The sequence below is a fragment of the Uranotaenia lowii genome, chromosome 3 (assembly GCF_029784155.1).
Source record: "Uranotaenia lowii strain MFRU-FL chromosome 3, ASM2978415v1, whole genome shotgun sequence".
In the NCBI taxonomy this organism is placed as follows: Eukaryota; Metazoa; Arthropoda; class Insecta; order Diptera; family Culicidae; genus Uranotaenia; species Uranotaenia lowii.
Genome location: NC_073693.1, coordinates 362,237,945 through 362,252,668, shown reverse-complemented (window position 1 = coordinate 362,252,668; position 14,724 = coordinate 362,237,945). Strand labels below are relative to the sequence as shown.

Genomic DNA, 14,724 nt, shown 5'->3' with positions numbered 1-14,724 from the left:
TTCCTTATTTTCATGATTGAATCGCTTTTTTCTTTTTTTTTCAATGTTTTAAAATTCTTGATTATCAAAATTCTCTGATAGTTTACTGTTTTTTTTTAATTCTCTTGATATCTAATTTTTTATTTCGGGAACAAAGAGATGAAATGTGATGAAAAGTTTTCAAAATAAAATTACCCCTTCCTAATTTTTAACATCGTTCACCAAATTCTAATCTTCTATACTTCTATAATCTTTAAATTCTTAAAAATTCTTTCTCAAAAAATATAAAAATTTACTGATATAACCGATATAATAGTTTCATAAAACTTCTATATTCCTATAGAAATTTTCATTTCTTTTTGTTTTTCCTTTCCTGAATTTTATTTATTTTTTTTTATTATTATTTTGATTTCCTTATACTCACTTATTTTGCAAATTTATTTTTTTTAATTTTCTTAATTTTTTTTCAATTTTTGACATGATTTTTTATTTATTTATTTAATTCTTAAGAGTTTTTGAAAATCTGTTTTACCTTTCATTATTATTCCTTTTTATACATCTTTTCGTTTTCATAAACTTTTCAAGTTTTCTAACTTCCTTAATTTTCTAGAATAACAGAAAATTAAGATAATACTTGTGTGGGACGCCAATGGACGTATGAATGTGTAAGCACATTCTCTCAGGGTAGGCATAAGAATCTCCCTCATTAGTATGCGTACGAGCTACAATGCAAGCGTCAGTCAGCATCGGATCGGATCAGCAACCGGTGGGTGATTTCGTGTGGCAAACGAAGTTGCACATTTGGCGACCGAAACAGGACCGTAATTGATTTTTTTTGTTCCTGCACCTGCATTGCTTTCAACTCAAACAAATATCTCTACGGAAATCACCCACCGGAGTGCTAAAGTGAACAAAAGAGAATCAAGTGATTTTGTCGTAAGAAAGTAGTGTGTTAGTGTGAAAATTTAGTGAGCAGTGTTGCCAAATCTACAGTTTGGTGAATTTTTGTGACATTGGAAATACTAAGCCAGAGACCTTGAGTTGAGGATAATAAAAAAAAACTGCTTGTCTGTAGGACCCCAGTGACTTTGGGAAGGTTGCGAGTTGGGAGGACCGCAACAAGGAAAAAACATGCGTGTTGGGAGGACCGCAATATAAAAGAAATTTGCGAGTTGGGAGGACCGCAAATCAGAAAAGGCTGCGTGTTGGGAGGACCGCAGTATGGAAAAGTCTGCGTGTTGGGAGGACCGCACTGTTAATAAAAAGTTTGCGAGTTGGGAGGACCGCAATGAAAATAAGATTATTGCGAGTTGGGAGGACCGCAATGAAAATTAGATAATTGCGAGTTGGGAGGACCGCAATGCAAAATTAGATAATTGCGAGTTGGGAGGACCGCAATAGAGAAAATTGTGCGTGTTGACCCCAATGGAAAAAGTTTATGTTGGGAAGAACGCAAAAAAAAATTAGTTGAGACCAATTCAAATTGAAATCGAAATCGTCGTGATGAGATTAGATCGCATTGTAGGGAACGCAAAAAGATTGCCAACAATGGAAAAAGCTTTTAAAAGGATGCTATTGCTATGCGACTCAGACGCTACATTGTTTTTAACAAATGGAAAATACAGGGAAAATATCATTTGCCGGATTTTAGGCCACAACTAGAAGGACAAAGCCAAAAAGAGACAAATATGACAAAAGATTGGTCTTGCATGGAGTCAAAAATAGAACATCGTGAGAAACTTTGCCAATCAGGAAATGGAAGGTACAGCAAAAATCGGGGAGGTCTATATATTGAACAGTGAATAGTGTTAGGCACAAGGTAGCCTTGGAACACGTTAGAATCAACAGAACTGCAGAAAAGTTACATCGTAGAGTAATATAGAAGTTACATGGAATGGAAAAGTATCAAGAACATATACGTTACACCAAGACAATCAAGATTACTTTTTTGAGAACAACTTGTTTTGAAAAACTTCCTAGAAATGAAATGTGATCCATTTGGTTGAAATTAACGAACTTCAAAAAAAGGATACCCTATAGAAAAAACTGTGATGAAAATGATGGGTAAGGAAAAGATGTAGACTCTTTTAACTGTAGCAAAGATGAAATTGGTGTGACAACTCACTGAAAAAAAAGAAATCAAAATGAGTAAGGTAAAAACGCTTAACGAAATTGAATAGATTGAAAAACTGAAGCAAGTGGATATGGAATATAAATAATGATATGAAATAGTGATTGAAATTGAGAAATAAGTCTAACATGGGCAGCAAAAAAAAAAGCTTTTCGGCAATCAATTGCTGTAGAAAATTTAAAGATAAAAGAAAAATGATTAAACTGCTGTGATGAGGATGAATCTAATGGGGTAAAATGAAGAATTAGTGCAAAAATATAAACGGAACATTGCCTGGAAGTTCAGATTGGAGTATGTGGGATATTGAATAGATCTATGTTTGGTAAACATAAATCCTCCGGTATTTCGAACTTTTTTTTTAAAAAGCTAACAAAGTTTCTAGGAGTGGAATACAACACCGCTTTTGTGGAGATTTTTATGGATTCATTATACGCAAATTGGTTGAATGGGTTCTTATTTAAGTACATTTATACAAATTAGACGAGCATGGTGCAAAAAAAACTGAAGGCATGCATATTTGGGTAATTTTCTCAGACGACTATCTAGTGAAACGTTTGCATTACTGTGTAGGATTGACCATTTCTCTGAACGATTGAAAAGCATTGGTGAACACCTTTACTTCTATTATTCTGAGTTGATTTAAATGGTCGTCAGACTATGAAATACTATTACAGAATTTTTTCCATTTGATTCTTTTGAAGCATAATAAAAAAAAATAATAATAAAAAAACTACAAGCATGACAGAAAAGTAAACAATTATTTAAAAAAGGCATGATTCGTTAAAAAACTAAACAACTGACCATCCTGAGTTGTCACTTCTTATGAGGCGACAAATTGACTGAGAGAAATGAAATGGTTACATCTAACATCTGCTCTGTGAGATTTATAATGTGTAACCGTGAGCAATTTGACGCTCCCTGTATGAGTTGCCTTCTGCAAATACTAAGAAAATATACGTATTTAAAAAAAAATTCTTCAGGTCATTCTTTGGAATTTTTATACTGAGTCCATCATTTTTTTTCTTGGTACAAAATTCATCGCAGACGAAAAATATTATTTCGAATAAAATGGCAGCTCTTCTTTCTGTGGTGGCGCGCAATCAAGAGTGAGCCCATCTTGAATACAAACACCTCTTCAAAATATTTTAATGCCCACCTCGGTGAGCAGAAAGCGAGGCAACTCAAGAGAGAAGAAAAGGTTGGAAAATAATGGCTATACATGGGCGCCGTGCTCGTCGTAGTTCAGAAAACACCGCGCTGAGTGTGTAATGTTCAGGCATGGGCATAATTCGCTTATGCAGGACTATCAGCCACATGCAGGACTATCTTTAATGAGAACAGAATAAAATTGAACAAAACATTTCGATTTTTTTTTTCTTCTTTTTTTCTGAGAAGAAGGGACATGTGTGGGACGCCAATGGACGTATGAATGTGTAAGCACATTCTCTCAGGGTAGGCATAAGAATCTCCCTCATTAGTATGCGTACGAGCTACAATGCAAGCGTCAGTCAGCATCGGATCGGATCAGCAACCGGTGGGTGATTTCGTGTGGCAAACGAAGTTGCACAATACTGATACGAACGTGAAAATTATAATAACATGAAAATCATTAACCCTTCATTTCATGATTTTTTATTTTGCTTTAAAAATAATTTTAATCAGTTGGAAATGATGTGTACATTAAGAAAAAATAAATAAAATAAAATACGATTTTTCACTTTTTCATACATTAATTGTTGCAAATTTGTTACTTTATGAAACCAAGGGTTAAATTACTTTTCATTGGTAATGTTATTTTTAATTTCTTTTGATTTTCTTGGAATTCCGAATTACTGTGACTTTTTCATTTATAACATTGGATCTATTTAAATAAATCTCACAAACCTTTGAATCTATAGAGTTCTTATTTGATTATTTCAATAACTTTCTTTTATTTTGATTTTAAAATTTACTTATTTCATCGATTTTTCTTTCTCAATTCATTTCAAATCTTTTACGATCTAAATTTTGATTTTTTTTTTTGTTTAAGGTTCCATATTTGATTTTTTTTTAATTTTGTAAATTTTGCCTTATTTTTTTCATTGTTATTGATTTTGTTGATTTTCTTAAATTTTCTTGAATTTTAGAGTCGTCATTAGTTTTAAATCATGATTTAATAGATATTGTAGATTTTCCATCGTCTGTTATTTTTCTCAATATTATGATTTTCTTGATTCTTTTGGAAATTGTTTTCTAAGATTTGTTTGATTTCAAAATGCTGAAAAACTTTACTTTACTTGTTTTTTTTTTGTTTTTCTATTTTTTTTAAATTTTAATTAAATTAAAACCTCAATTTCCTTAATTTTCTTTTAAATTTCCTTAATTTAAAATTTTCCTAACTTGTGTCTTGTTTTTTTTATCATTAGTTTGTTTTTATTTTCAATCTCGGAAGTTTGTTTTTGCGTTACTGTTCTTAATTCATTTAATTTAATTTTATCGTTACTGATTTGTTTTTTAAAACTTGGTATTAATTCTTAATTCCTGATTTTTTTCGGAAATGCAATAGATAGCTTGACTCTAGTGATTTTTTTTTTATTTTCTCTTTTAGAAATGGTTTTTTGTTCTCCTTGATTAATAGATTATTAGTAATTAGTCTTTTCGTTTTTTTTTTCAAAGGAATTAGTGTTTTTTTGGAGATTCTTCATGGTTGAAACCATAGAGAATTTCGTAATTGTTTTTCCATTCTCTTGCGAATTTTTTTTATTTTAATGTTTTTTTGTCATTTTTTTTTGTTTTTCAGTTGTTTTTCATTTTGATAGTATTTTTTTTTTATTTTCTAGATTATGTGTTTTTTTTATTTTGTTATTTTGCCGTTTACTGAAATTTCTTGATATGTTTATTTAATTTTTTTTTAAATTTCGTGATTTTCTTTATGTTTTTTTATACTCAAAAATTTTTTTTCGAATTTTCTTTATTGAGTCAATTTTTTTGTTCTGTTTTTTTTCACTAGTGATTTTTTTTTTCAAATTTATCAATTGGTAAATTTGTATTGATTGTTTTGGTTTTCTAGATCTTTTTAGATTTATTTAATATTTTCCATATTTTATCCTTTGGTTTTCCATTATATTAAATTTGGTCAATTTTGTTTACAACCTTGATTTAATATTTTTTTTAATTTTTCGGATGGTTTTTTTTTTGTTTGTTTTCAATTTTCTAGCCTAAAATTACTTATTGATTTTTTTAAATCATCTGATTTTAATCTTTTTACGTCCTTATGATTTTTATTTTCAATTTACGTGATTTTCTAGGATTATGGTTTATTTTCTGGACTTCTTGATTTTAATATTACTTCAAAATAGTTGTTAAATTTGGAATTTTTCAAATAAGTTTATTTTTGTTTCCCAGCTAAAATTTTTGTAGTTACAGTATGCAAAAAAAGTATATCCACCCACCTAACAAATTTACAATTGTAATATTTTTCTGGTGAAATCAAGTTGCTTTCATGAATGTTTCTCCACAATTTATCATTTTATGTATATTTATTATATCGCCATTGAAAATACGGCGTTTATATCTTTTCTCCGGGTTTTATGTGATAAATTATTAAAAAGGGTAAAAAAACGCAAAAAAAAGTTTATCCACCCTCAAGTGAATACTACGATTTAAGTGTGTTTAAAAAAGTTTTAGTGTGTAGCCTGCAGCTTTCTTGAATGTAAACATTGTGTCTAGCTGTCATTTAACGCTCTTGAAGTTTTCGTTTCGTGTTTCGTGTTCAAAATTGGAAGTAATTGGTTGCAAAATGCCCAAAAAAGCAAAATTTCAGATCAGCATCCGAAATTTGATTGTTGAACATCACAAAACCGGCAAAAGCTAACGTAATATTGCCGATATTGTCCAGCTTAATAAAGATACGGTTGCTAGGATTGTTCAGGGGTACAAACAGCGTGGTTCAATCTGACCAGCTAAGCGATCGAAGCGAAGAAGGCAGAGCTGGACCGGGGACTATCAGCTCCGAAAATTGCGAAACAGATTGAAAGCGAATTTTCCATTCAACTGACATCACAATCCGTGCGAAATCGTCTTCATAAGAAAGGTCTTAAGGGCAGAGTAGCGCTTAAGAAGTCATGGTTGTCCGCAGAAAATATCAAAAAAAAGCTTGAAGTGGGCTCTGGACCACATTTCATGGACCAGTGATGACTGGAATAAGGTGATGTGGTCAGATGAATCGAAAGTAATGCTATTTGGGTCTGATGGTATCACAAGAAAATGGCGGCGAACCGGTGAAAGTTTGAAAAAGGAGTATTTGAAAAAGGAGTGTTTTTCAGCCAAATGAGCGTAACTTTGATTTTCATTTGCAGATAGAGTTATGGTTAAATTTACTGGTAATTCTCGGATAATGTTTGCTTTATTCTGATGAAAAAAGCGGAGTTTAGTTTGTTATTTAAGCGATAGAAGTCCCAGAACAGTAAAAGGCTTTAAAAAAAAAAAACAAATTAAAAAAAGAGATATAAAAAAACGGAAAAAAAAAAGAACAAAGAATGAATAAAAGAAAATAAAAAAGAGAAAATATAAAAAAAGTCTTGAACAAAAGTAAAATCCGTATGGTGAGAAAAAAATTTATTTTGGAAATTCTTTATTTGAAACGGCTCATACCTTTAGGCTTTAAGGAGCCAAATTCGTTTTGTTGATAACAATTGTGTGCTTATATTTTTTTTTTTTTTTTGTTTCGATTAGTCGTTTTAACATCTTCATGTCATTCGCGACTTATATCAACGATGCAGTTGGCGGACAGTCATTGAAAAACTTGTCCGGTACAACTGTGTTCGATTTTTACTCTTGGGCTCGAACTCACGGACATCTGCTCGTGAAGCAATTGACTTGCCAACTGAGCTATATCACAAGCCAAGTGTGCTTATATCTAGTTCACTTTTGTGAAGGAAAAAGAGGACAGAAAGGGAAATGTGAAAGTAAAAGAATTATATACGATGATCAAAAGTTTCAAGAATCAATTGAAAAGAGAGAGAAAAGATAATAAAGATGATAAATAACGAAAAGAAAAAATCCGGTGTTGAGATATAAAGAAAAAAAACTTTGAGAAAGAAGGGTAATATATGATGAAAGATATTATACAGAAAAATTCATAAGAGAAAAAGATTACAGATTGTTTGTTTGTTGTTGAATTATAGATACTTTAAACTAAAAGTTCATTAATCTCTTCGATTACAGATTAATGAGAAACAGAGAAGTGAGAAGCGATTACGATAATAAATGAAATACAAGACAGAAAAATTCGACACTAGAATTAAAAAAAAAAGCTAAGAAATAAGGGTTAGTTTCATAAAGTTTTTGCATAGAACAAAAGAGATGAGCGAAGAAGAAAAAGAAAAGAGAAATGTAAAATATGGAAAAGAAAACTGGATAACTGAACATGACCCAAAAACAGAGAGAAAAGAATTAAAAAATATGGAAAAGGAGAAGAAAAATTGGCCGTAATCAAAGGAGAATGAAGGATGAATTAGAAATAGAAATTAGATCAGGAAATTGGACAAGAGATTTAGAAAAAAAATATAAGAGTTAAAAGCAAAAACAAACGTTAAGAAGAAGAACACACAACAAAAACAATAGAGGAAGCATAATAAGAATGAAAGAAACTTGAATAAAATTTAATGGAGAGAAGACCGAAGTGAGATTAAGGAGGAAGGATACAATATAGTTGAGATGTCAGAGCGAATTGATCAAATTAATATAAAAAAAACTGTTTAAGAAAAATGCATGGAGATACAGAGGGAAGGAAAATTTACTGAACAGAAACAAAACGATACGAGCGAAAACATCTGGAAAAGAAAAAAAAACTTTAAAAGTGAAGAAAAGAACGAAAGCTAAATAAATGAAAGAATTTTAACGGAATGGGAATAAGATTTAAAACAGCATTTAACGAAGGGAGATTAAAAAAAAAGCAGGAGATAGATGGAAAAGATAAGCGATATTAGAGAAATGTAACAATAAAAAAAAAACTGGAAAGAACAAAACCATTATATAAGAAAAACTGAGAATGGAAATTAAATAAAAGAAGAGAAAATGAAAGCAAAAGAAAAAAAAAATATTGAATTTGCTAAGAAATGCAATTGTGAATTAGGATTATCTTTATTCAATGCACTGAATTTTTCGTTCATCCGATAAAAGAGTGACATGGAATTCATGTTAATTATCCCGTTGGAGTGTATTGGAACAGTGGTGTGGAATCAAGAATGCCTTTATCACGACGAGCCATGGTACTCTCGGTAAAGTTTGTGGAAGAAGGAGTGAATGGATGTCGGATGAAACTTAGAGGATGGTCGATGATCGGAGAAAGGCGAAAGTCGGAATTGAGCAGGCATGTACCGGGTCAGCCAAAGCAGCCGCCCGCTTACGATATGCGGAGCTGGAAAAGGCAGTTAAACGAGCTTGTAGACGAGACAAGAGAGCCTGGACAAACTCCCTAGCCGAAGAGGGAGAAAGAGCCGCCGCCAATGGAGATATCCGATTACTTTATGACATTTCTCGCCGCCTCAGTGGTGCAAGGACTAATGCAAGAATGCCGCTAAAAGACCGAGCAGGTCAGTTATTGACCGATCGAACAGATCAGCTCAAACGATGGACTGAGCACTTCGAACAACTCTTCCGAGTCACGAATAGCGATGGCCAACAGAATCTGCAGCTCGAAGCGCCAACAGTAAGTCGCATAAATGGCGTCAACTCGGAAGCGCCTTCGCTGGCTGAAATAGAAGCGGCAATCAAAAACATGAAATCCAACAAAGCACCTGGGATCGATTGCATCCCTGCTGAAATGCTGAAAGCCGACCCTGCCCTATCAGCACAAATGTTGCACCGTCTTTTCGCTGACATCTGGGATACTGCAACATTCCCGGCCGACTGGATGCAGGGTATCCTCGTAAAGGTCCCGAAGAAAGGAGACCTGACAGAGTGCGGTAACTGGCGAGGCATAACGTTGATCTGTACAACCCTCAAAGTACTCTGCAAAGTGATTCTGAACAGGATCCAGGAGAAAATAGACGCCACACTCCGACGGCAACAAGCTGGATTCCGATCTCGGCGATCATGTGTGGACCACATCACAACGCTCCGAATCATACTGGAACAAATCAACGAATTCCAGGACTCTCTTCTGCTGGTGTTCGTTGATTTCGAAAAAGCATTTGACCGACTTAACCATGAAAACATCTGGGCGGCTCTAAGGCGACGAGGGGTCCCAGAGAAACTAGTCCATCTCATCGAAGCACAGTATGAGGCATTTTCGTGCAAGGTCTTGCACGACGGTGTCTTGTCCGAACCAATCCCGGTAACTGCTGGAGTGAGACAAGGATGTATTCTATCACCGCTACTTTTTCTAATCGTAATGGATGAGATTCTGATTGGATCGATTGACTGTGCACCGAACCGAGGATTGCCGTGGAATCCTTCAACAATGGAGCAACTGAACGACCTTGACCTGGCTGACGATATTGTTTTGCTCGCCCAAACACAACCAGATATGCAGAGCAAACTCGACGACCTCACCGAAAGTTCCAAGGCAGCAGGTCTCAAAGTCAATGTCGGAAAGACCAAGTCGATGGAGATCAACACAGGAGATCCCTCCTGTTTCCTGGTAGCTGGGCAACAAGTTGAGAAAGTGGAGTGCTTCCAGTATCTTGGTAGCCAGATTACGCCTGATGGTGGTACCAGAAAAGACATCGAAACACGGATCAGAAAGGCCCGATTTGCGTTTGCGAATCTCCGAAACATCTGGCGGTCACGCCAGATCTCTCTACGAACAAAAATCCGAATCTTCAACTCAAACGTCAAATCCGTATTGCTGTACGGGTGCGAAACTTGGTGCACATATGCGGTAACGACGCGAAAACTGCAAGTATTTGTAAACCGCTGCCTGCGGAATATCATCCGCGCTTGGTGGCCTGGCAACTGGATCTCGAATGAGGAACTACATCGCCGGTGTCATCAAAAGGCGCTAGAAATCGAGATTCGGGAACGTAAGTGGAGATGGATTGGGCACACGCTGCGAAGAGATGAAAACGAGATTTGCAGAGAGGCGCTAGATTGGAATCCAGAAGGTCATCGAAGAAGAGGCAGACCCAGAAATTCGTGGCGGCGAAGTCTAGCCGCTGAAATCCGAACTGTCGACGAGAATCTTGACTGGGACCAGGTGAAGACGCTGGCTCCGGATCGTCAACAGTGGAGGTCTTTTACCACGGCCCTATGCACCGGAGGATCGGCGCGGGATCATTAAGTAAGTAAGTAAGTGTATTATTGACAAACTATTAAGAGAGAGTATTTGATAGCGCATCTCATTTGTTTAAACACGATTCGGATAAAAAAGGAGTAGTGATGCAACCAACAAGTAGGGAAATATTTCGATGAATTTTTGAGTACAATTTTTAGCAGTTTTTTCTTCATATTTTTGATAAATATTGTCGAAGAGTAGAGACGGGTAGTAATGTAGTGATTATAGGCTGATATGCGAATTTTAGAATAACTTGTGAATTTGTCTGGAGAACTCTTAATTAGCACATTCCGCTGATTAAGCTTATGTGTATTGTGATGCTTTAATTTATTGATGATGAATAACCTTGAACAGATGTAATGCTGTCAGATGGGTTAACTATATCGAATGGTGATTTAAAAGAGTTTAGCGTGTATGTTGAAAAAAGCTGTGATTCATTTGACGAATTTTTCGGAAATAAGACGCGTATGACCTTGTTATCAAAATTGAAAAAAGGAAATAGTGAGAAGATTACAAGAAGTTTATAAAAAAAAAATACGACACATACCACAATCCGGTAGATGAATGAAATGTCCCCTTGAATGAATTTATGCTGCAACCGCTCCCTTACCAAACATACCTACTTATATGCGCAGTTTGTTATAGAAGAACAAAATACCACGACGCCACCAAATGCCGGTCAGTGAGTTGTGGAAGAAGAACATAACAGAAGAAACGGGCGTCGCGATTCACAACATTCTAATGATGTTTGTGAACTGGGGTTTCGGTTAAAATTGTACGCCGTTTTTTTTTTGGCGCTTGCCAAAATTGTTCAGCAGAACTATAAACCGGATGGTTCTTGGTTTATAGTTTTTTTTTGTTGTGAAGCGATTCGACACTATTATAAAGGCATTAGAATTCGTACAACACAACGAAGCCAAACTTTATTTGCCATTCAAATACAGCTGCTTTTTGCAAAGCTATTTGGACACATGTTGTAAACACATTCCAAACGGGTTGAATCCCTAGAAATGTAGCTATTTTAAAGCCGTTTTAAAACAATTCTTTTCCCTTTCCAAATTCAAATTCTGAATAATGAGTAAGACATTTTGATTCGAAATGGGATTGCATGGTTTAATTCAAGTTTAAGAACCTACGCGTACGCCTGACATTTAGATCTTATCACATCCATTAGGAAAGTTGAAATCAACAAGTGTATAATGGAGAAACCTCAAAAAACAAAAATCTCCCTCAAACGATCGTAGGAATAGAGAAATACAAAAAACATCCGGATGGATAAGCGGCGAAACCGCTTGCTTTTTTTTGTATCGAATCAAAATAAGAACAGCAGCATCGCGACGCGCTATCATGTAAGGGGGGTGGGACAGCGCAGGGATTGGCCGCGTTGAGCTGTATGCGTGTTGCGCAAGAGAACAACATAACACAACGGCATGTTTTCAGTATTCGTCGTCTATCTAAAATCTATCGCCAAACTAGGAACACCAAACCAAACAAGACCCACAAAAAACGCTGCTTCTGCTGTTGGATCCTTGTCTCTCTCTCGCGACGCCGCTGCTGGCTGGGCCAAAAAGTTTCCAACTAAGACGCATTTCCAGTTCGAACGCGAATCGAAACGCATCGAAGGGGAACCCTGGAATTTGTGTGATACGGTTAAAGAACAGTTGGTTATTAATTATTCTAATACCTTAAGACAGCTGAGAAAGTGCTGGAATCGAGAAAACACGTGTTTGGGTGAAAGAAAAACTGAGCAGAAACTGAATTTACTTCGCAAGCTTCGCAAAAACGTCAAACGACTAACGACAATCCAAGATGGCATTTGCTGTGCTGCGAAATTGTGTGCGATTTTCCACACCTTCTTCATCTTCGATGGGCAAACGTTTGCTGGTGGAACGAAACTTGACCTCGCTTGCTACGATCAACTCGGTTCCTCATCAACGACAGGGAGAAACGTCACCATTACACGTGGTAAAAGTAAGTATGGCCCCTCTTGCTTTGATAATTTAGAACACCCAGATCGTTGCCACGATAACAGAAAACCATTTGTTCCAAGGAGAAAGTTCTTCAGATTCAAGTTCTCTTCCTAAGCTGTGAAACCAGTTTTTAATTTTGTTTTTTTTCCCCTTCTAAGTTTCAAACCTCTAATGTTGAAGTTGAACTCAACTCGATCGAGTGTATCAATCTGTGTGTTAGCCATATCCCAAATTAAAAAAAATGAACGATCGACACAATAACAAAGCAGAGAACATGGACAATGAAGATCATAAAAGCAATCTCGACTAGCTGGTTGTTCATAAAGTTGCTCGGTTAGTCAATGGATGCAAAATCATTCGATTAGAATTCGGAGCATTGATTTTCGCTTATTTGGGAAATTCTGCAAGTTTGACATTTAATTTCACAATTCAATTAAAAAATTTCTTTTGATTTATTAATCGACAAATGCAAAATCAAGAACAATGAATCAAGAATCAAGAATCAAGAATCAAGAATCAAGAATCAAGAATCAAGAATCAAGAATCAAGAATCAAGAATCAAGAATCAAGAATCAAGAATCAAGAATCAAGAATCAAGAATCAAGAATCAAGAATCAAGAATCAAGAATCAAGAATCAAGAATCAAGAATCAAGAATCAAGAATCAAGAATCAAGAATCAAGAATCAAGAATCAAGAATCAAGAATCAAGAATCAAGAATCATGAATCAAGAATCAAGAATCAAGAATCAATAATCAATAATCAAGAATCGAGAAGCACAAGTCAAAATATTTAGCAGACTTTTAATCGTCCTTGTAATGTCAGGAAAGATTACAATTTTTCTATTTCTATTTTCCAAAAACGTGCTTTTTCCTTTTTTCAAAGCGTTGTATCTCTGAAACTTGCCAAAATCCTTAATTACACGGAGTATATTAAAGAATTCCGCTGTGAAATCATCAAATCTCCTTTTGACGGTCGTCTTGCAACGTTGAATAACCTATTTCTTCATTCCAGTGCCAGAAAGCATCAATCGCGGCCAACACTCGACCAAGTTTCCTATCAACAAACGTCAGACAATATTCGAAGAAAAGCAATCGCCCGGAACGGGCCTACGAAAGTGACTCGGATTCTGATTCAGATGACGAACGCAGCCCTCGGGTTGAGCGGAAGATCAAGCAACGGCGTGAAAGGGTATAAACTTTGCCGTTATTGTTGTCATTGGTTTAGAATTCATAATTTTGTGTTTGTTTTAGGGAACCAGTGAATTCTGGCGCCGGAAGATGCGCACCCTGCACGGCCTGCTGGACGTCAACAACGACGGAGTGATTTCGTACGACGACTTTCGGCTGTTGACCGAAAAGTTCGGTTCGTTAGGCCATCTGGATGATCGCGCAAAGGACGAATTCAGGGAAATCATGAAAAGCACCTGGACGGAACAGTGGGGAGAAATCACGCCGTACAATTTGATTACGGTGGAGCAGTATCTGGCCGATATGCACCATGTGGTCAACGATAAGGATTTGCGCTGGAAGGTGCACCGATTTTTGCCTTATCTTTACAGGGTATGATTGCAGGATTATTTGCCTTATATTGAACCCTAAATAACATCCATTTATTGTTTTTAGGCCGTCGACAAGGATCATTCGGGGGCGATTTCTCTGAATGAATTCAAACTATTTTTCCGTTGTCTCGGTTTGACCGAGGAAAATGCCGCCGTTTCGTTTGCAGTCATCGATAAGAATGGTGACGGTCAGATTACGCTGGACGAGTTCATCAAACTGGGGCGGGATTTCCTTCTGACCGAAAATGAGGCTAACGCTTCGAGACTGTTCTGGGGCCCGTTGGTTGATCATTGAAATTTTGAATACACAATGACTTTTTTTTTCTCCAAAATCACAGCTAGAGTTAAGCAAAACATAGCAACTTCCATCATTACCTCAAAAACTAATACATTGTGATAAATCGCTTGATGACATTTTAATGAGCAAATAAAAGTTTCTTTATATTTGTAATTTAATTGTAACTACCTACATATTTTTATTCATCACACCACAAGTTTCAATACGAATTTTTGAAGTTGAAAAAAATATTTTAAACAATAAAAATTTCTTATTCTACAGTCGTTCAAAATATTCGGCAAACTCCCAATTCTTGGGACAATCTCGAAACCGAACGCAAACATTCGAGCGATTCTTTGCATAACCCACTAAACACTGACATCGATTGATGGCTTTCATGGCACACAGCTGTCCATAAGTGCCACAAGACTTCCCACATGGTCGTCCGATTCTTCGGAAGGTTTCATTCTTAGGACACTGAGTTACTCTGGCAGCTGGAAAGGAAAATAACTTGTTAAATAATTGGCTGAAAAAAAAAATCAACGGAAAC

At 35.6% G+C, this 14,724-nt stretch overlaps 1 protein-coding gene across 1 annotated transcript; it reads left to right on the top strand.

The window, feature by feature from the left end:
* The first annotated feature begins 857 nt into the window (after positions 1–857).
* On the top strand, positions 858–14,316 carry LOC129755859 (sarcoplasmic calcium-binding protein-like). The gene is made up of 5 exons (XM_055752549.1): positions 858–930; positions 11,844–12,338; positions 13,351–13,527; positions 13,590–13,898; positions 13,962–14,316. The coding sequence occupies exons 2-5, from the start codon at positions 12,177–12,179 to the stop codon at positions 14,190–14,192; spliced, it is 879 nt and encodes a 292-aa protein (XP_055608524.1). The 5' UTR covers positions 858–930; positions 11,844–12,176; the 3' UTR covers positions 14,193–14,316.
* The last annotated feature ends 408 nt before the right edge of the window (positions 14,317–14,724 follow it).

Excerpts from the sequence above, each read along its gene's own strand:
- LOC129755859 (XM_055752549.1), top strand. The coding sequence starts at position 12,177 with ATGGCATTTGCTGTGCTGCGAAATTGTGTGCGATTTTCCACACCTTCT. Across the intron at positions 13,528-13,589 it reads TCAAGCAACGGCGTGAAAGG|GGAACCAGTGAATTCTGGCG; the intron begins GTATAAACTTTG and ends TGTTTGTTTTAG. Across the intron at positions 13,899-13,961 it reads TTTTGCCTTATCTTTACAGG|GCCGTCGACAAGGATCATTC; the intron begins GTATGATTGCAG and ends TATTGTTTTTAG.